We start from the raw sequence: 22,723 nt of genomic DNA, 5'->3' as shown, positions 1-22,723 counted from the left end.
TGATTGCCTCCTTCCTGGTTTGAAAAATATATAGTTATCAAAGACGTTGAGGGGACAATCGAAGAAATTTGAATACGGACTGGATGTTTGATGATATTAGGGAATGATTATGAACTTAGCATGTTAAAGTTCCTGTACGTATGTAAAAAATCTTATTTTTGTAAGATACATGCTGAAACCTAGGGATGTCTAGAATTACTTTCAAAGGGCTTAGCCCCCCCCACCCAAAACAATATATTACATACATACATACACACACACAGGTTGATAAAGCAAATATGACAAAATGAACAGTTACTGAGTCTAGGTGGTGGAAATATTGGTGTTCATTGACTGTTTCAAATTTTCTGTATGTTTGAAAATTTCTTGTAATAAATGTTAGAAAACAAGCAGGCAAAGTAACAAGTAAACTAGTGCTCTCTGCCCTGAATGAAAATTTCTTTCTCTTGCATTTAATAATAAAAATAAATTATAAAACTCTTGTCCTGATGCATTTGGGCCAGTAACTGGGGACTATACATGGCTCAGATACCCTCTACAATGGATTCTGGGGACAGCAGTTGTGCTGAGGAAAGAGCAGAGCCCTCTTAGCAGGGTATCATTTTCACTGTCCTTTGAAACCTCGCCACACCAAAGATGTGAGTGTGTCCTTTCCCACACCAAAGATCCTATCAGCGCATGGCTAATAAAATGATAAGTATAACTGGTATTTGCTTATTTACTATTTTTTATAAAGTACAATCCTTTCTCTTCTTTTAGTTGGACTCCAGTATAGAAAGATAGAAAACCAAAGATCTCATCTAGCATGACTACTATTCACCCTTTTCAACGGTTCAAATACATACTTTAAAGGCTCAATTTTGAAGGGGCAGCTAGTACAGGGAGGTGCTGACAACCACACAGATTTCTAGGAACTACATTTTCTTACCTGCCACAATGACTGCCTGGCCTCATATTAGCACCCTCTATTCAACCCAAACACCCCCTGTTCACAGGAGCTGATTCATGCAAGTCAAATCACCAAATCCAAGAGCCACTTGCTACCAAGTTCATGTACTTAAGGGTCTTCAACCAGCAATAAAAATAGCTTTGGGTTAACTTTACAACTTCTGATCTTGCTTCTGCATAAAGATAACCTAGTCATTTGATATCACTCAAGGTTTGTTTTTTGTTTTATTTTGTTTTGTTTAATGGTGATGCAGGTGATATGAAGAAATACAGGTATGAAGACAGCAAAGCATCTTGTATGTAGTCTGGGTACTCCATTAGCCCTGCTGTAGGGGACAAGAATGAGAAGCAGCAGGAGACGAAAGCAGTAAATAATCCAAGACTTCACTCTACACACCAGGTACTTCTATTCCTTCCTGAACTTTCTAGAAGAACAGCCATTAGAAGATAAACTTGCTAAAGTTTTTACAAAGGCAGGCAGCAAGAGGAAGAAGCATGACCCCATGGTTAAAAGTTTGTATTACTTGGGAAAAGAGTGTGAAGTGTGAGTCTGACGGTTAGCCCACAGACCTCTCTGCTGTTTGGATTCTCTTCCAAACTAAAACATACCACACTAAGATTAAAACATAAAAACATAAAATAAACTGAAGCTTAATGCTTAAAATATACATGCAATATATATATAATAACATATATGCTATATATATGTATAGTGAGATATATATGAGATCCTATAGTGTGTGTGTGTGTGTGTGTGTGTGTGTGTGTGTGTGTGTGTGTAATCTCCTGGGAAATGTGGAAGTGTTTCCTTTTCACTGGTGAGTTCAAGCTTATTTGAGAAGACAGGAAAGTCTTACCTAGGTACAAGGATGCATTTTCTTTCTTGACATTGTCATCTAAGTAGGTTGGTCCCAAGGTATAAATAGGTGTGGAACCCATTCCAATGAGAATCTGTGCGCAAATGAATAAAGCCACATAGACCCAATGATTATTTCCTCCTGAATCCTTCAGACAGGTGGGAGGTTCGGAAGGCGCCGTGGAGTTCCCATTCTGACACAGGCCATCGTTGGAGGCCGAGGCATTCAACTCTTGGATCTGGTAGGGAGGCGAGATGAAGTGAGGTAAAGCAAAGAGGGCAGCCCCAACGGCAATGAAAAGTCCACCCACCGCTAGCCACAGGGGCCTCCGACCCCGGCCGCCAAAGTAGCTGACGAACACCACCACCACCAGGCTCCCAATGTCAAAGCAGCTGACCAGCAGCCCCGACTCGGAACTCTTCAGACTATAGCGCCTTTCGATGGTGGTGATGACACTGCTTAGGTACCCAGAGACCATTAACGCCTGGATGAAGGTCAGAAAGCACATGCAAACCAGGAAGCAACGGGAATCAGTGAGGACCACATAGAGGCACCTTCTCCCCTGGAGCGTGGCCAAAGTGGAGGACACCGACACAGCTTTGCTGACTTCCACCCTGTGGTTACATTCCATGAGCCCTGCCATCTCCGCCGAAGTGGAAGGAGCGGAGGGACTGGGGGCCAACCCGCTTGGGCCTGGTTTCAACTCCTGACGGCCCAAAGAGCCGATGGCGGGCTTGGCTCCTGCACGCGCAGGACTCAGGTCTGGCCGGCAGGAGGCGCTGTTCAGGACCGGTAAACTCTTGGACCGAAAGGTCTCTGGTTCGCACTTCTCTTGGACAGCTCCTACTGTGGCTTGTGCTTCCAGCTGCTCTCCCGCCTGGGGCTGCAGCCCGGTGCCTTCGTCCATGGCTCTTAGAACTCAGATTCGATCGCTGATCGCACTCAGGGACTCCGGCGCTTTTCATCGACCAGCACGAGGGGCCGAAGTCGGGCCCACTCAGTCGTGCCCACCAGGGACCGGGGCTGGGGACGCTGAGCCGCGCAGCAGGGCATCCTCACCAGCAGAGAGGCACCCAGGGCATCCTGACCGCAGATGCGGCCCCGAGGCTCCGGAGCCGCGTGCCCCGGGGGGCAGGGGTCCGCGCGGTCCTGCGATGAGCCCTGCTTGGGGTCCACCTCGGGGCGGTAGCTCGCAGCAGGAGCCTTGCGCGTCCTGGGCGCATCCCCTCCGCCGCCGCCGCTCGGCCCGCCGCCTGGAGCGAGTACGCCCCGTGCCCAGCGTGGGGGCGCTTAGCGCTGTTGCCCGCGCCGCATACCGCCCGGCTGGCTGGGCCAGAGGCGCCCTGTCCTCGCCGCCTCGGCTTGCGACACCCTCGCGCGCAAAGATGCCAACCTGCAAAGCAGAGAGAGGGCGGTCAGCGAAGGGCGGCTGCGGCTGGGGCTGGCGTCCCGGCGCCCCGGGGGCCAGCGGGGGGTGACTCGGACGGTCCCAAATGGGACCGAGGGACGAGCGAGGAGCGAAGCCCCGGAGGAGGAGGCGGCTGCGGGCTGCAGCCTCTAGTGCCCGAACAATAAGCAGCAGGCGGTCGGCAGAGACCCTCCCTCATTGTCTACCGTGGACCTGCCCTCGCCCCGCCCCTTTTGCCTTAAACAGAGCATGTGCTTTTATATGTTAATAATTATCAACTTGGCAGCGCTGACTCAGAGGCAGTGTCTTTTATTCGAGTGAACTAATTGCAACCTTTTGGTACTCCTACTCCATTACTCAAAATAGAAAATGCCCAAAAGAACAAAGGAAAGTTTTTTTGTTTTTGTTTTTGTTTTGGGGTTTGGGGGTTGTTTTTTTGTTGTTTTTCTTTTTTTACAAACACAGTACATTCCTAGTACCGATTTAAAAAAGAAAAAAGAAAAGAAGGGGGTAAAGCTACGTGTGTAGAAATGTGTGTACACACTTGTGCGCAAGCACGTGTGTGCGACTGGATGCGAATCCGTCTGCTTCATCAATTAGAGACACGTATGCAAAGCCCAAAGCAGCCGCAAAAAGGTCAACGTGCTAGCCTCTTTATTCACAACACTAAAAATAACCCCCCAGCCCGAAAGAACTATTCAATTTCAAATACCAGGGGCATTTGAGGCTGCGGCCCACACTAAGTCCCAGCGCGCAGTGTCACGCGAAACCGAAAATCAGTTTGCTTTGCGGAGGGGTGGGGAAGCAACAACCAAACAAAGAGATGCCGGCACGCTGTCACAGAGCTCGCTAGGCGCCCACCGAGTAGTCTTGGCCCGAGCGGGCCGCGGAAGAGGTGTGCAACCGAGCGCACCCCGCGAGCGTGGGCCCGGGGTGCGTGCGCGCGCGCGCACACATACGCACGCACACACATACACACCCGGGAGTATGTGTCAGAACCCCTCGCGCGATCCTGCATCCAGATCGTATTCAGCGAGAGGCGAAAACAGGTGTGTCCCCGGGGTAAGCCCCCGCCCCTAATCTCGCGCACTCCCACTCCTCCCGCCCGGGGTGATGTGCACCAGGTGGGAGACGAGAGCCGGACTTCGCTGCACTGGGTTTCATTTCGCGCTTTTGTGATGCTGCTGAGGGAAGAAAGGAGGAAGGGTAAGGGAGAAAGACGGAGAGGCTGGGCGGCCAGGGCGGTCGCTCCGGCGGCTCCCTCGGCTCTGCGGGGCCAGACCTGCTCCCAGATTCCCGGCCTGCCAGCCGCTCACAGCCCGGGCTTCCCCGCCGCCTCCCTGCCCAGGCGCCTTCCCGGGGAACCCCACGGGCGGCCGCGCGGCGAGCCGGGGAATCCCGGCAAACTCCCTCCGCGCTCCGGGGGCCGCCGAACCGCTGCCTGCGCGGGCACCCACACCGCAGCGCCGGCTCGGAGAGACACACGGTTCCTGGCAGGGAGCTCTCCGGCCCGGCGTGGAGTCCCAGGGACACCCCTGCGCGCGCGCACACACACACTCACACACACAAGCACACGCACGCACACACAACCCGCGGGAGGACACCTCGCCGTGCAGCCCGGCGCTCAAGCCGCCGCTACTCACTCGTGAGTCTGTCGGTCGGTCAGAATGTCTGGCTGAGAGTGGAGCGGCGGGAAGTGAGAACTGTGGAGGTGCGGGAGTAGTTGGGAGCCGCCTGGGGTGGCAGCTTCTGTCCAGCGGCGGAGAAATCAGTGAATGAGACTGTGAGTCAGGCTGAACTCTTACCCCCACCCCGCGCTTGTCACCCAAGCCTCTCCTCTCTAGACACACGCACACAGAGAACGCGCCCGGAGCGGAGCAGCAGAGGGCGCAGGCGCGCGGGCGCCCGCCCAGCCTGGCCCGGAGGCAGCGAGCCGCCCTGCTGCCCTTCACCTGCGCGGTGGGGGAGACGGAGGATCACTGAGGCCCCGAGGGGGCAGGTCTCGGAAAAAGTCAGCTGCTGAGTCAGAGAGCCCACTCGGAATTAAAAAAAAAAAAAAAGGTTATTTCTGTTCGTTTTTCCGTGCCGTGGGCACTCACAATGTCTAGGTACCAGAGTAGGTTCTGGGGACCAAAGATGAACGGGATAGGGTCCCTGGACAGAGGAAACGTCTGTCTTGTGGAAGAAATACCCCGTAAGTAGCCTAAAACAACAAGATAAGTTCGATACAGGATGCCCCCGGAAAAACCTAATATCCATTAACCTATTCCATCTTCATTTCCAGGCAGAAGGAAAGGCAAGTGCAAGAGCACGGGGCATGGTGCTCCAAGTTAGTAGGTAGAGGAGCCGCAGGGAGATCGCAGGGATGGAGCAGAGGACTGGAGGGCAAGGGTGGCAGAGTGGAAAAGGTCAGCAAGGGCTTCACAGGTTGTGTGCTGTCAGAACTGAAGGGCCAGTGACATTCTGACTTGCTCACCACAAAGCTGTTCTGGCAGTGGTGGGTGAATGGAGGCCCCACTGCAGGCACAGAGGAGAGTTTGGAAGCAATCTCTAGACAGAATGTGATGAGCAGTGGCAAGAACATGGAGAGGAGGCAATCGCTTAAATATACAATGAGAAGGGGGCACCTGGGTGGCTCAGTCGGTTAAGCGTCTGCCTTCGGCTCAGGTCATGATCCCAGGGTCCTGGGATCGAGCCCCACGTTGGGCTCCCTGCTCGGCAGGAAGCCTGCTTCTCCCTCTCCCACTCCCCCTGCTTGTGTTCCCTCTCTCTCTGTGTCTCTCTCTGTCAAATACATAAATAAAATCTTAAAACATATATATATATATATATATACACACACACACACACAATGAGAAGGTAGAAGTGGCCAGACCTGGAGGCCAATATAATCTGGAAGATGAGAAAACGGTCCATCGTAAGATGTCTCTCAAGTTTCATTGCTGAGTGACTGGGTGGATGATGCCCAACAAAAGCACAGGAGGAGAAGCATGCTCTTGGGAGAAAAATGGTTCTCCTCTCAGATGGTGTTGATTTTGACAGCCAAGTATACGTGTCCCATAACCTATTCTGATAGATGACATACAGGAAGTTTGGACTAGGGATGTGAATTAAGAGTGATCTGCCCAAAGGTGGCAGCAGGTAGAATAAGGAAGACCAGGCAGACTGAGCAGAGGAAGGCTAATAAGGACAGGGCCCCGGGGGACACCACAGTCAAAGAAAAGGGGGGGGGGAGCTAAGAAAGGCGATTAGAAGCAATGGTCAGAGAGGTATGTGAAGAACCAGAGGTCACAGAAACCATAGCAGCAGAAAACTTTAAGGAGTTCTCAGATGCGTGAACAGCTGTGGAGAAGTCAGAAAGGATAACTAAAAAGAGCCCATTAGCTGTAGCAGGTAGGAGGACACTGCTGAACTTTGAGAGAGGGAGATGGTGACCTAATGAAGGAAGGGGATTGCCTTCTACAACTGCCATATCTATGCAGGCCACTGCTGTCATGACAAAGCCACTTAACTGAGCCTTGGCCTTATCCAATGAGAGCACTGGCTGCACTTTACAGACATAACAAGCAGAGTGTAGAGACACTAAGTAAGTTGGGGAGGGTGCACAGCTAGTCTGTGGAACCCGTGTGCTCCTTAAGCTCATGCTCTTGACTCTGACTCTATACTCGCTCTCATAATCATACAGCAGCTTCACTTTTCAGTGCACCTTGTATCTGTTAATCATCTCACTTTAGTCCAACAACTACCACTCACAGTTAATCCTTAGAGAACAAAATCGCCAGCTGACACCAAAGGACGGTTAGTGTGTGTTTGACGTTCGTGTTGAGACAGCAATGATCTCCTGGCAGCTTCCAGATGACCAAACAAACGGGGCAAATATAGCAAATATATTCATTTCCTCATCCCTTGCTACTATCCACTCCTCCTGAGATCTCCATCAAGCCCACTGCTACTTTTCCACAAACAGGCCAGATGACTCCAGCTACCACCCCTGCCTGGATTTTAGTCCCCTACTGTTGGTAAGGTGGGCAAAAATATGCATCACTTCTTGTACCTAAATACTCCTCTGAGCGTATTCTGGAGCCAAACAGATTCGATCTGCCTCCTGTGACATCCTTCTAAGGTCTTTGGCCCATTCTCTCATTTTGGCCCCAGCCCCAGACATCAGTTGTCCTTCAGCAAATTCAGTCTGTTGCACTTGGTGCCAGCAGAGGGTTTCCCTGCTGAAAAGTCAAAGAATCATGTCCCTGGTACATGCTGAGTTTATTCATGGTCAATTACCATAGTTAAACTAGAAACAACTCTAAGAACCTATAGATTTTTTTATTGCCCCAATAGAAAGATCATGATTTATAGACAGAATTTAAAAGGTCCAATTAGCTCTCCATATAGGAAACAAGAAGAAAACATTTAGCAAGAGACATTCCTTTCGCTTTCCCTTCCATAGTTAAGTATGACTTTGGAAAAGGCCAGTTGTGTCTCCATCAGCCCTCATCTTCAGATTCACTGAAAGAAATGGATTCAGATCACGGGATTCTGGTATACCCATGGCTCTTTCACACAATATGAATGGGTACAATTGCCTGAACTAGGATGCCTCCCTTGTTAGGTGTATGGGGATAGACGCTGTTCCAATTTCCAGCTTGCTGATGCTTCTTCTAAGTCATTAATCAGTCGAATTTACACATAAGTTGCTCTTTTCCCAACCTTCATATAATAAGAAGGTAGCGTTTGGAATTACCTGTGGCATTCCATGGGCTTAAAATCTGGCTGCACTGGAGAATGGAACAGGGAAAGGAGAAGGGAGCCTTTTATTCACTCCCTTCCCTTCCTCCTTAAAAAAGGCGCACTTTGGAATTCTCCCAGACACAAGAACTGGAATTTGGTCCAGAATACTTTCTGGGCTAATAAACAGTTGCCAGTTGCTTAAGAGGGGACAAATTTTTTTAATATTGAAATACAGCTTTATTCACAGACCCTGAAGAGGTATCCAGAATATTAGCCTTTGTGACATATTTAAATTACATCTCTCTTCTTAGGTCAAAAAAGTAATTTATGATATAACTGTTTTCTTTCTATTTTTTTAATTTTTTAACTTAATTTTATTTTTAGTGAGATAGAATTGATATAACATTTTTAAGACGTACAACATAATGGTTTGACATATGTATATATTGTGAAATAATTGCAATGATAAGACCAGTTAACATCCATCACCACACATGGTTATAAATTTTTTTTCTCATGATGAGAACTTTTAAGATGTACTCTCTTAGCAACTTTCAGATACACAATACAGTATTGTTAACTGTAAGGTTAAAAGGTAAACTCTTAACACAACTTGACATTTATACCCTTCCTTAGAAGTAAATTTCAAGCTGGGTGAAACAGAAGAGGAAACAGATTTGGCCCTGGGGTCCAGTGAATGGAGGCAGTCACTCCAGCCCTATGGTTTGCAAGTGCTAAAGGAGTGTCTGACGAGCACTTGGGTGGCTCAGTTGGTAGAGTGTCTGCCTTCGGCTCCGGTCGTGGTCCCAGGGTCCTGGGATTGAGTCCGGAGTCGGGCTCCCTCCTCAGCAGGTAGTCTGCTTCTCCCTTGACCCCTCCCCACTTCTCATGGTCTCTCTCTCTGTGTATCTTGGATAAATAAATAAAATCAAAGGAGTATCTGACCAACTGTGTCAGCTTTCACACTGCAAGTCCCACAACTCAAGAGACCACAGTCCCATGAACACCTGGACATATTGTCACCCTCTAAAGGAGCCAAGCAATTTCCAGATATTAGCTTCCCTTACAATCTGTAGACAAGTTGGGTCAAGGTCTGAACTAAAGACTAATAAAGGAAAATAAATACAAGGGATAAAATGAAATGAAACTGTGTTAGATATGCTTAACACTCAATGTGCAGTCCCTATATTCTGTTTTTCTTGAATGACAGAGTCTAGAAAGCTAAAAAAACAAACAAAAAACAAAACAAAACACACATTTCCCAGACTCCCTTGCTGATCGGGTTCTGGATAAGAACTGAAGCATTCCTGTGAGTTTTGGAAGGCAGAATGAGTCACGGGCCACATCCTTTTTGGCTGTCTTATGCCAGCAAGCAGGTCATAGAGACATGTTATTTTTCTGCCTCAGTATTCAGTTGTCCAAACTCCAGCTTATGGGTGTTGAAAGGGAGTTGCAGCATTGGATCTCCGAATCCAGCCACAGGAGGGTCTCCTGAAGAGAATACACCTAGGAAGGCCTTTGATTTCCACACCCACCTGTTCCTCCCCCACATTGTGGCAGCTGTACGAGTTTGCCTGGTAGGACAGATATATAATGTTCTAAGAGTCATTCCTGGTCACCCAATCTACAGATCATTTATCCAACCCTTCCAGAGATTTTCTAAGCACGTATCTTTCTGTAGTGAATCCCTTTCTGCCAAAAGCCCAGAGTGATTTCCCTGTCCTACATTGGGCCAAGATTAATACAATAGATAGTTGGCTTTTAAATTATGGCTCACTCATCCACAGTTTGAGGTCCCTCTGCCTCGCTCTCAACTTGCCTCTCTAAAGCAGAAGTCTCTTGGGGAGCCTAGGTGGTACAGTCCGTTAAGTGTCCAACTCTTAGTTCCCACTCAGATTGTGGGCTCAGGTTGTGATCTCTGGGTCATGGGATAGAGCCCCGCATTGGTCGCTGCACTCAGGGGGGAGTCTGCTTGAGATTCTTTCACTCTACTTCTGCCCCTCCCACTTGTGCACACATGCTCTCTCTCTCTCTCCCTCCCTCTCAAAAATAAACAAATCTTAAAGCAGAAAGAAGTCTCTTTAGGACCTACATTAGGGATGACCTTGAACTATCTGTAAACTTGTCAAAGTCTAGATCCAAAGAGCAATGCCAAGAAAAACCTGGAATTCCTCTTTCCCTCCTCCCTTCTCGATTTCCATTCCCAATCTAAGGACATTTTTTTTCCCCTAGATGATTGGAAAGATTCATATTTCAGGTTAACCTGAAAGAGGTGATCTTATCCCAGAGCATAGAAGAATAATTAACACAAGATAATATAAACCAACACACTCACGGCAATGACACACTGTCGAGGCTCTCCTTCAAAGTAGATAGGATGGCAGCAGGTTCTCATTCCTTTACATTTATCTAAAAGACCTGGAGAGCTGTTGGGCGCCTGGGTGGCTCAGTTGGTTAAGCGACTGCCTTCGGCTCAGGTCATGATCCTGGAGTCCCGGGATCGAGTCCCGCATCGGGCTCCCTGCTCAGCAGGGAGTCTGCTTCTCCCTCTGACCCTCTTCCCTCTTGTGCTCTCTATCTCTCATTCTCTCTCAAATAAATAAATAAAATCTTTAAAAAAAAAAAAAAGACCTGGAGAGCTGTTGTTCAACATTGTACCTATTGTCAATAATAATGTATTGTGGGGCACCTGGGTGGCTCAGTCGGTTAAGCATCTGCCTTCGGCTTAGGTCATGATCCCAGGGTCCTGGGATCAAGTCCCGCATCGGGCTCTTCCCTCAGCGGGAGGCCTGCTTCTCCTTCTCCCACCCCCCCTGCTTGTGTTCCCTCTCTCACTGTGTATCTCTCTGTCAAATAAATAAATTAAATCTTTAAAAAATAATAATAATAATGTATTGTGCACTTAAAATTTTGTTGAGGGTAAAAAAAAAATCTTATTGAGGCTAGGTCTCACTGTAAAAGTGTTCTTACCACAATAAAATAAAATCAAAGAAAAATAAATGAAAGACCTGAAACACTGACAGTTATAAACCATCTGTGGTGTAGTCCTGCTGGTAGCAAAAAGCAAGCTAGCCTCTGGACAACAGCATCCTTCCCCCCTCCCCCACCCCTCTTCAGAAGGTCTGTGTCATCGGTGGCAAATGAACCCTATTTCATCTTTGTGGTGAGTGCATGGATGTCACTTATCCATATTTCATCACAAGAAGATGCCCTAATTCTAAGAGGTGCCGTTATTTTATGTGCCACTAAGAAGGAAAAAATGTTTCCAATTAGACTATGACACATGCCTTAATGATGAAAGAGAGGAAAAGAGGGCCCTGTTGTCACACTGCCTAAATTTAATTGTGGCTCTGCCATTTAGAGCCGTGTGGCCTTGGACAATTTACCAAGCCTCTCTGCCTCAGTTGTCAAGCCGGGGTTCATCACAGTATCTATCTCACAGGGTTGCTGTAAATAGTAAATGAGATAACATCGGCAAAATGCTTACAAGGGCTGGGACGAAGGTTGGTGCTCCTAAATGTCAGCCATTGCTACAGATCTGCATTGCTGTGTTTTCGTTCATCTTACACAGTTTTTCCTCTCTGGTTGTTGGAGTGCAGGGGATCCAGAATCTTTTATTTCATGCGGGCCACACATTTCTCTAGGATTAGTTCCTATCTGGGAAATTATGGTCAGACTGATAAAACATCATATACCCTGTAGGGTCCACTATTTGGTTGTTTCTGTTTGTTTTGTTTCATTTTTCATTTTTCAACCATGGGAATCCCTTCCATGCTGGTACCCCCACCATTACTCAAATATTTATGAAAACTAAACAATAATGATGCCTTTCATTTATCATATTAGGACTGACTACATATTTTCCAGATATTATTTCATCTTCACTTTTCAGTATATATTATCAATTCTGTTGATAGAAGAGAGAGCTGAGGTTCAAAATGATCATCAACTTGCCCTAAATCATTTGGCATAGAAAGTGTGGAGATCCAAATCCAGATCAACCACGTTCCAAGACCTGTGCTTCTGGCAACCTACCTGTATTTTCTCGCAATTGTGTTTTACATAATTTTTAGGAAACCATCTGTTGATTAAGATAAGCATGTCTCTATAGTGCAATATTTAAGTAAACTAAAGGATGAAGCAGTCTAAACACAAACAATGCATGCCATCGCTTTTGAGTAAAAATACAAAACAAACTGCCCGGAGATCCATAATCTCTATAATGACTAGGATTCACGTTTTTACAGGGCTGCCCAACTGTCTAGTCACTAGCTGTGGTTTCATTCCCAACTCATGACTCCTCCCAACCTTCTCTGCATTCCTCCCCTTTGACTAGGAAACATCAAGGAACAAGTTTGCCATAAAGCCCATCCTTCAGAATGCTGCTGCCCACCCCCACTCCCCCCACCTTCACTGCATTCCATTATAAGGCTGAGAAATAACTGACCAGTAGGTAAACCCAGGCTCCTTCTCTCACAGCCAGTCTTGCAAAAGAGAGGTGAAATCAAACATGGCTTCCTGAGATCCCAAATCACAAATGCCCATAGCAGAATTCTTTTAATAAAAACACAGAAAGGTAGGGGGCTGTGTGGGATGATCAGGAGCTCAGAGCTCAAACATCCTTTCCTTAATGGAAAGACACTCTGAAAGAGCTTTTCACAGAGTTCACTCAAATTCCCTCTCCCTTCTCTACCTTCTTTTTGTCGTGAATGGCATTTTTGATAATTATCTGACTCCAAAAACACTCCACAAGTCCAGGTTGAAGTGCCATACTATTTTTAATTATTACCAGTATTGGCTTTGGCACATGTGTGGAGGAGCTTGGTTTTGGCTGACTTTTAGGCTCCATTCTCTTTGGCTGTCTGTCATACACTGACAATTGTTCCATTTGTCTTATTGTAACTAATGAATACAAAATGACCCAATACGAGTAAAATGTACCACTCAGGCCACCAGGGAAGTGATTTTAAAGGATTTAGTGTTCCATTTGGGGGCTACAAAACCTGCCATCAAGGAATGGGAATTAAATGATAAATGAATTGTCTTCTATCTTTCCCTTTGAGAAAATTAGAGCTGTTAGAGTCTTAGTTTGCCTAAACTGGGGAATGACCTGACAAATGCACATGTAGACAGCGGAAATACAACATCTAAACATGGTGGTCCTTCTTCCTCCTTCCAGTTGGCTTTGTTTGTAAAATTTCACGCCAGAAGAAAAATGTGATTTTTTTCAAACAGAAAAGAATTATTGTGAGAGTTAGCTCATGTTGGACCCAGGATGGATTTTAAACCCCAGGGAAGGAACTGAAACATGCTCTAAGGAGAAATAAGAGATTTACAGGTAAATGAAAATACGCATTTTTCTTTCCATACTACGTTCATCCTTCTTCAGTCTTCCCTAAAGAAAAATACCTTTAGGAAGAAAAGTCTGAAGCCCCAGAAACAATTTTTACTAGTCTTAGAAAATGTCTTTTTATCAATATCTTTCACACCTAACAAAAAAGCAAAACTAAGAATAAGCAAAGTAATCCAACCTGTCAAAAAATTAACAAAATGGGGCATCTGGGTGGCTCAGTCAGTTAAGTATCCAACTCTTGACCTCAGCTGAGATCTTGATCTCAGGGTCATCAGTTCAAGCCCCATGTTGGGCTCCACATTGAGCATGGAGCCTACTTAAAAAAAAAAAAAAAATCTAACAAAATTAGCTCCCTTATATGCCACCAAGACAGGATCTTATCGGTCTCCTGCAATTTAAAGACCAAGATCCTGGGGTGCCTGGGTGGCTCAGTCGGTTAAGCAGCTGACTCTGGATTCTGGCTCAGGTCATGATCTCAGGGTCTGAGACTGAGCCCCGTCAGGCTCCATGCTCAATGCAGAGTTTGTTTGTCCCTTTCTCTCTGCTCCTCTCTCCCACCCCCACCCCCCCAACACACACACTCTCCTGAATGGCTCAGTCAGTTAAGCGTCTGCCTTTGGCTCGGATCGTGATCCCTGGGTCCTGGGATTGAGCCCCACATTGGGCCTTCTGCTCAGCAGGGAGTCTGCTTCTCTGAGAACCTCTCCCTCTGCCTGCCACTCCCCCTGCTTGTGCTCTCTCTCTCTGTCAAATAAATAAATAAAATCTTTTTTTAATTTAAAAATAAAATAGAGTAAATAAAATCTTAAAAAAAAATAAAAAAGACCAAGACCCTGATTTCTGCTAAGTGCAAAGCCCAGGCGGTAAACACTGTATGCATGATGAAGGATCTGAGTTGAACACTGAAGAGTAAGCAGAATATGCACGTGTGGGTGGGCCCACTGGCCTCTGAGACAGAGCAGACCCAAAGAGGGAGATTAAAAAGGGAACACTTTGGGGCAAGACATCTCAGGAAGGTGACATTGTTGGGGAACCAGAGACACGTGAAGGGAACAAACAGGAAGTAAGAAAGGAAAGCTGGTTACCTCCAGTTAAGAAGTTTAGACTCTATTCCATAAACAACAGAAAGCAGTTGAAGGTTTCTAAGCAAAGCAGTGACAGGATTAAGCAGAACTTCACAAAGAGGGATGCCTGGGTGGCTCAGTCAGTTAGGCATCTGCCTTCAGTTCGGGTCATGATCCCAGGGTCCTGGGATCAAGTCCTGCATGGGGCTCCCTGCTTGATGGGGGGCCTGCTTCTCCCTCTACCTCCTGTTTGTACTCTCTCTCCCTGTTTGTGCTCTCTCTCTCTCTCACACACACACAAGTAAATAAATAAAATCTTTAAAAAAAAAACTTCATGAAGATTAATTTCTCAGGAAGTGGTGGGTAGGATTAGAGTGGGAGAGGACTATAGGTAGAAAGACCACTCCCAAAACAATTAGGATAGTACAGGCAAAACCATGACTTCAGGTTCCGATTAGTAAGGACTAGGTATTAGACCCCTGTTGTTTTATGACATGGAATTGATGAATTTAGATCGGAAGGTGTTTAGGGATTGTGTAGCCAAAAATCTACAAACCTATGGCCACATTGGGCTGATGATAAAGCCTGTGTGTGTGTGTGTGTGTGTGTGTGTGTGTGTGTGTGTATGTTCTCAGTTTTCAGAATTTGCTGCTAAAACTTAAACTTGAGAGATTTCAAATGAAAGATCCAGATTTCTACATTCTTGATATTTGGCATCTGCCACATTGGGTTCCAGGCCCTCAGTTACCTGCCTGGCCACAATAAAGCCTCTTAGTTTGAGATCTCTTGATTTAGGCCAATTTTTGTCCTGCCATTCCCTACCCCGGTCTTGAAGATGAAGGAACTGAAACGCAAGGAAGGTGATTTTCTTAAAGTTGCACTGGCAGATGGTGGCAAAATCAATGAGGAATGACATGATACAATGATCATTTTACTTTGTACAGCAGCTTGAAATATATTGTCCCTTCCTCACAGCTCTACAAGGTAGACATCATTACACCCACAACTAATGTAACATTCTGTGTCAACTATACCTCAATAAAGAAAAGAAGTAGACACTGTTATCCCTGTCTCAGAGGAGGGAAAGGGTTGAGAGAGAAACTAGGTAACTTGACCTAAGCCACACAGCTGGTCAGCAGTGGAGACAATGTTTAAACCCAGATCCACCCTAGTCCTTTTATTACACAATACTGTAAGATCCTGGGGCCTGACAAACCCACTTCAAATTTGGGCTGGCCATTGACTGGCTGTGTGACAGCAGGGATGTTACTCAGCCTCCCTGAGTTTAGCGTTTTAGTCTCTAAACTGACATGAACAGGGGCGCCTGGGTGGCTCAGTCAGTTGGGCGTCTGCCTTCGGCTCAGGTCACAATCCCAGGGTCCTGGGATCAAGCCCCACATCGGGCTCCCTGCTCCGCGGGAAGCCTGCTTCTCCCTCTCCCGTTCCCCCCCTGCTTGTGTTCCCTCTCTTGCTGTGTCTCTCTCTGTTAAATAAATAAAATCTTAAAAAAAAAAAAAAAAAGAAATACAAAACTGAGGGGCACCTGGATGGCTCAGTCATTAAGCGTCTGCCTTCGGCTCAGGTCACGGTCCCAGGGTCCTGGGATCGAGCCCCACATCGGGCTCCCTGCTCGGCGGGAAGACTGCTTCTCCCTCTCCCCCTCCCCCTGCTTGTGTTCCCTCTCTCGCTGTGTCTCTCTCTGTTAAATAAACAAAATCTTAAAAAAAAAAAAAAGAAATACAAAACTGAGGGGTGCCTGGATGGCTCAGTCGTTGGGCGTCTGCCTTCGGCTCAGGTCATGATCCCAGGGTCCTGGGATCGAGCCCCGCATCGGGCTCCTTCTGCTTCTCCCCCTCCTTCTGCCCCTCCACTCTCCCCACTTGTGCTCTCTTTCTCTCTCTAATGAATAAAAAACTTTAAAAATAAATAAATAAAAATTAAAAATAAATAAACTGACATGAATGTGTATCCAACAACAGTTAACACACAGTAGGAAGTACAGTTCCTATGTACTGGGGTGCTCACTTATGCCAGATGTTGTGCTAAGCTCCACACTCCATCATAAAATGGGTGCTGTTGGGCGCCTGGGTGGCTCAGTCGGTTGAGCGACTGCCTTCGGCTCAGGTCATGATCCTGGAGTCCCAGGACCGAGTCCCACATCGGGCTCCCTGCTCAGCAGTGAGTCTGCTTCTCCCTTGGACCCTCCCCCCTCTCATGCTCTCTCTCTCTATCTCATTCTCTCTCTCAAATAAATAAATAAAATCTTTAAAAAAAAATGGGTGCTGTTATCAACGTTTTGATGAGATTTAGAAAAAATGCAACACTCTTCAGTAGTGAAGAACAGTCTAGATTTGCCGTCTGGTCCAGTCTCATTTGTATGTCTCAACCGCACCCTCCACTAACCTAATGGGGCACAACATGCTTTTCTCCTCTGCTCTCAGTAATTTAGATGTTTCTTTTTTTTTTTTTAATGTAGACATGTTTTTCAAATCAAAACTGTTACACAAGCCAATGGTTTTAAACTTCTATCTAAACACTATTATGGGCTGAATTGTGTCCCCTTCAAAATGTGTATGTTGAAGTCCTAACTCCCACTACCTCAGAATGTGACTGTACTTGGTAATAGGATCTGTAAAGAGGTAATTAAGTTGAAATGAGGTCTTTATGGTGGGCTCTAATCCAATATGACTGGTGTCCTTATAAGAAGAGGAAATTTGGACATAGACAAGTACCGAGGGAAAACCTTGTGAGGACTCAGGGGGAAGACGGATGGCAACCTACAAGCTGAGGAGAGAGGCCTCAGAAGAAACCAATGCCCTGACAGCCTTGATCTCTGACTTCCAGACTCCAGGACTATGAGAAAATTCCTGTTGTTTAAGTCACACAGTCTGTACTACTTTGTATGGCAGCCCTAGAAAATTAATACAAGTATTGATTTTTTTTTTAAGTCAAATATTTTGGGGTGCCTGGGTGGCTCAGTCGTTAGGCGTCTGTCTGCCTTCGGCTCAGGTCATGGTCTCAGGGTCCTGGGATCGAGCCCCGCATCTGGCTCCCTGCTCCGCAGGAAGCCTGCTTCTTCCTCTCCCACTCCCCCTGCTTGTATTCCCTCTCTTGCTGTGTCTCTCTCTCTGTCAAATAAATAAATAAAATCTTTAAAAAAAATAATAAAGTCAAATATTTTAAAATTATAATAGCTAATAACCTATTTTAAAGTTCATTCTTGAAGAAGTTTCAGGATTTTAAACATTTCTGACAATAAGGAAAAGTAGTTTAAAACTTTCACGATTCACTTCTCAGAACAAATTAGAAGAAAATGACTTGAGAGAAAACCCCATGGCACCTGTCAGTCAGAGGATATGGTCTCATACAGTGTGGGGTGGTTTTTTTTTTTTTTTTTAGATTTTATGTATTTATTTGAGAGAGAAAGAGGGAGAACACAGAGAGGGAGAGGGAGAAACAGACTCCCCGCTGAGCAGAGACCTGGACACAGGGCTGGATCCCAGGACCCTGGGACCCTATAGACGCTCAACCAACTGAGCCACCCAGGTGCCCCTACAGGGTGTTTTAATACATGATAAATGTTACAAAGAATGGTAGAAAAAAAATACTGTGATTTAGGACATATTAAAGAATAAAAGCAAGTTACATCAAAGTAATATAATCCACAAATAATTTAAAAGAAGAAAGTCAAATAGATGTGCCCAATTGAAAAAGAAATGAAATATAGTATACCTGTGTCTAAAATAGAAAAGTTTATCACAGATCTTAGAACTTCCCTAGGAATGTCCACGATAGCCAAACTATGGAAAGAGCCCAGATGTCCATCGACAGATAAATGGATAAAGATGTGGTATGTATATGTACAATGGAATATTACACAGCCATAAAAAATGAAATCTTGCCATTTACAATGATGTGGATGGAACTAGAGGGTATTATGTTAAGTGAAATAAGTCAATCAGAGAAAGACATATGATCATATGATCTCAACTGATATGTGGAATTTAAGAAAAAAGGCAGCGAATCATAGGGGAAGACAGAAAAAATGAAACAAGACAAAACCAGAGAGGGAGAGAAACCATAAGAGACTCTTAATCTTAGGAAACAAACTGAGGTTTGCTAGAGGGGAGGGGGCGAGGGGTGGGGTAACTGGGTCATCGACATTGGGGAGGGCATGTGATGTAATGAGCACTGGGTATTATATAAGACTGATGAATCACAGACCTGTACCCCTGAAACAAATAATACATTATGTGTTAATTAATTGAATTTAAATTTTAAAAAAAGAAAATTAGGATCATGACACAGATAAAAAAAAAAAGGAACTTCCCTAGGATCTGCAAGTATATAAGAAAATATAGATCTGGAAAAAAGTGACAAACCCCTAATAATCAAATGGTAACATTATCAATGTAACCAGGTTCTCCCCACTTCAGGCTTCTCAAACTGGGGCTATGTGTCCCCAACAGCACTAGGCTGCCTGCCTGTAATAAAGCAAAATGAAAAACATACATGTCTTCCTAGAAACTCAACTTTATTAAACTTTGGAAGTAATATGATAAACAGAGATACATTATGGTATAGAAAGAAAAACTCATATATTATTTAAATAAAACAGAACCTTTTTTAATAAATGTGATACTTGCTTAAGGTTACTTAGGACTACTGGCATCCTAGACTCCCTGGGGTATGCGGCCACTTCCCTTCAGCCAGGCCACTTTTGTTGGAAAGTTTAAGAAGTGCCTTTATCTGAGGCCAGTTTTATTTTCAGGAGGTGTGCCTTTGATTTAGAGGGCTCCAGGAAAAAAAAAAAAGAACTTCAATCGCACAGTTTGAAATTCTCTTAAGTTTGTCTAAACAACTCTTGTTTCAAACAAAATGTGCCAGATTATGCTATTAAGCATTCACACTTTAGAATGGATTTTATCATTCATACATTTTCTCAATACCTGAAACTACCTTTAGAAATTGGAGGTAGAGGGCACATGGGTGGCTCAGATGATTGGGCGTCTGCCTTCGGCTCAGGTCATGATCCCAGCGTCCTGGGATCGAGTCCCGCATCGGGCTTCCTGCTCCTTAGGAGCCTGCTTCTCCCCCTGCCTCTCTCTCTCTCTCTGTCTCTCATGAATAAATAAATAAATAAAATCTTTAAAAAAAAAATTGGAGGTAGAGAGGAAGACATCTAACAGTCAGCGTTCCCGGGGAAAAGAAGTTGCCAACTTTATGGTCTGGTTTGATGGGACTATTTACCAAAATTGGCAAAATATGGGGAAACCATGAGGGATATGCAGTACTATGGAGGTAACTAACAGTAGGATGCCACACTATTCCCACACCAGGCCTGAAGAAGGGGGGAACAGAGCAGCTTTCAAAAGTTGGGAGTACAAATTTCCTCAAAAACTTAAAAATTAAAGACGCCTGGGTGGCTCAGTCGGTTAAGCGTCTGCCTTCGGCTCAGGTCATGATCCCAGGGTCCTGGGATCGAGTCCCACATTGGGCTCTCTGCTCAGTGGGGAGCCTGCTTCTCCCTCTCCCCACTCTCTCTCTCTCAAATAAATAAATAAAATCTTTAAAAAAAATTTTTTTAAGTTACCATATGATCCAGTAATTCTACTACTGGGTATTTACCCAAAAAACAAACACTAATTCAAAAAGATATATGTACCCCTATGTTTATTGCAGCATTATTTACAATAGCCAAGATATAGAAGCATCCCAAATGTCATCAATAGATGAATGGATAAAGACATGAGATAGATATAGGCAGATAGATAGATAGATAGATAGATAGATAGATAATGGAATATTAATCAGTCATAAAAAAGAATGAGATTGGCGGGCTGTGGTACCGGCAGCGGGAGGCGACAGGATGGTGAAACTGATGGCAGAATTGATCGAGCAGGCGGCTCAGTACACCAACGCCATGCGGGACCGCGAGCTGGACCTCCGGGGGTATAAAATTCCTGTCATTGAAAATCTAGGTGCTACCTTAGACCAGTTTGATGCTATTGATTTTTCTGACAATGAAATCAGGAAACTGGATGGTTTTCCTTTGTTGAGAAGACTGAAACATTATTAGTGAACAACAATAGAATATGCCGTATAGGTGAGGGACTTGATCAGGCTCTACCCTGTCTGACAGAACTCATTCTCACCAATAGTCTTGTGGAACTGGGTGATCTGGACCCTTTGGCATCTCTGAAATCACTGACTTACCTAAGTATTCTGAGAAATCCTGTAACAAATAAGAAGCATTACAGACTGTACGTAATTTATAAAGTTCCACAAGTCAGAGTACTGGATTTCCAGAAGGTGAAACTAAAAGAGCGTCAGGAAGCAGAGAAAATGTTCAAGGGCAAACGGGGTGCACAACTTGCAAAGGATATTGCCAGGAGAAGCAAAACTTTCAACCCAGGTGCTGGTTTGCCAACTGACAAAAAGAAAGGTGGGCCATCTCCAGGGGATGTAGAAGCAATCAAGAATGCTATAGCAAATGCATCCACCCTGGCTGAAGTGGAGCAGCTGAAGGGCTTGCTGCAGTCTGGCCAGATACCTGGCAGGGAGTGCAGATCAGGCCCCAATGATGATGGTGAAGAGGAGATGGAAGAAGACACGGTCACAAATGGGTCCTGAGCAGTGTGGCCTGAGTATCTGCAGGATGTATGATACGCCTCCTTGGGACAAGTCCTGCTTTTTGAACTTGGAATAATAGCCTTGTTTGGGTCAGCGAAGTGGAGTTCATAAGCATTGTTGAAAGGCTTAAGACTGCTGCTGGTAATTTTGTAATATTACTAATTTTGAAACCTAAATGCCAGTTTTCTACAAATAGTAAAAACGCGACATTCACTGTGCTGCCACGTTGTCTGTCATGGGGCGGGGTGGGGGGTGCGCAGCGCAGTGAGGTATACGGACATGTGGAAGTTGGAAATGCCCGAGGGCAGTGTTTCTAGGTAGGCTTCCCAGGCCTCTATAAAATGTTTAGATTTTTAAATTCTTAATAAAACTCAAGATTATCTGTGAAAAAAAAAAAAGAATGAGATTGTGCCATTTGTAACAACATGGATGGATCATGGATCATGGGTCTAGAGGGTATAATGCTAAGTGAAATAAGTCAGTCAGACGGGCGCCCAGGTGGCTCCATCAGTTAAGCCTCTGACTCTTGATTTCCATTCAGGTCATGATCTCAGGGTCGTGAGATCAAGCCCCACACTGGGCTCCGCGCTCAGCGCACTCTGCTTGGGATTCTCTCTCTCTCTCTCCTTCTGCCCCTCCCCCTGCTTGCACTCTAAATAAATAGATAAATATCATTTAAAAAAAGAAGTCAGAGAAAGAAAAATGCCATATTTCACTCATATGTGGCATTTAAGAAACAAAACAAAGGAAAAAAAAAAAGACTCTTCCCCTGAAACAAATAATAAAGTATATGTTAAAAAAAAAAAAAAAAGACTCTTAAATACAGAGAACAAGCTAGAGGTTGCCAGAGAGGAGGCGGCTGGGGGGGGTGAGTGAAATACGTAAAGGGGATTAAGAGCACACTTATCATGATGAGCACTGAGTAATGTAGAGAATTGTTGAATCATTACATTTTCTGTATACAATACACACACACACACAACCTGAAACTAAATAACACTGCACTGGAAACTATTAATTATACTTCAATTTAAATATGTATGTGTGTGTGTGTGTGTGTGTGTGTGATTTCTTTTTTTATTTTTTTAAAGATTTTATTTATTCGAGAGAGAGCGTGAATGAGAGAGTGAGAGCGAGCACAAGCAGGGGGAGCGATAGAGGCAGAGGGAGAAGCAGGCTCCCAGTTGAGCAGGGAGCCCGATACCGGGCTTGATCCCAGGACCCCCAGACCATGACCTGAGCAGAAGGCAGACGCTTTAACCAACTGAGCCATCCAGGTGCCCCTATATTCTTTTCCTAAATTGAAATATATATATATATGTGTGTATATCTATATATATTATATAGATATACACACACATATGAAGTGTATATATATATATATATTCAGTATAAATATTTGATATATATATATTAAAAAAAACAGGTTGGAGGAAACAGTACAAAGAAAGTCACAAGATGGGATGGGCACGTGGGTGGCTCAGTTGGTTAAGCGACTGCCTTCGGCTCAGGTCATGATCCTGGAGTCCCAGGATCGAGTCCCGCATCGGGCTCCCTGCGCGGCAGGGAGTCTGCTTCTCCCTCTGACCTCCCCCCGCCATGTACTCTCTCTCTGTCTCAAATAAATAAATAAAAATTTTTTAAAAAGTCACAAGATGGGAGCTATTGCTTCAGTAGACGGACAAGGTCAGTCCACAGGGACCCTGCAGAGAAAAAACTGGGGGAATAAACC

General features: G+C 45.2%; 1 protein-coding gene and 1 pseudogene across 2 annotated transcripts in view; one reads left to right on the top strand and one right to left on the bottom strand.

Annotated features, from left to right (window-relative positions):
- SLCO5A1 (solute carrier organic anion transporter family member 5A1) overlaps positions 1 to 2,712 on the bottom strand; it is a 126,503-nt gene extending 123,791 nt beyond the window's left edge. For both annotated transcript variants that reach the window (XM_028112975.1, XM_028112983.1), the window contains exon 1: positions 1,806 to 2,712. In XM_028112975.1, coding sequence (XP_027968776.1) covers positions 1,806 to 2,712 — 907 coding nt within the window. The remainder of the gene's footprint in view (positions 1 to 1,805) is intronic.
- Positions 2,713 to 20,208: 17,496 nt separating this feature from the next.
- On the top strand, positions 20,209 to 21,221 carry LOC114214951 (U2 small nuclear ribonucleoprotein A' pseudogene; annotated as a pseudogene).
- The last annotated feature ends 1,502 nt before the right edge of the window (positions 21,222 to 22,723 follow it).

This window comes from Eumetopias jubatus, unplaced genomic scaffold, assembly GCF_037043125.1.
Source record: "Eumetopias jubatus isolate StellerSeaLion01/CBP00866 unplaced genomic scaffold, mEumJub1_p1.0 scaffold_4, whole genome shotgun sequence".
In the NCBI taxonomy this organism is placed as follows: domain Eukaryota; kingdom Metazoa; phylum Chordata; class Mammalia; order Carnivora; family Otariidae; genus Eumetopias; species Eumetopias jubatus.
The sequence above is the reverse complement of the archived record's forward strand: the minus strand, read 5'-3'. Positions and strand labels throughout refer to the sequence as shown.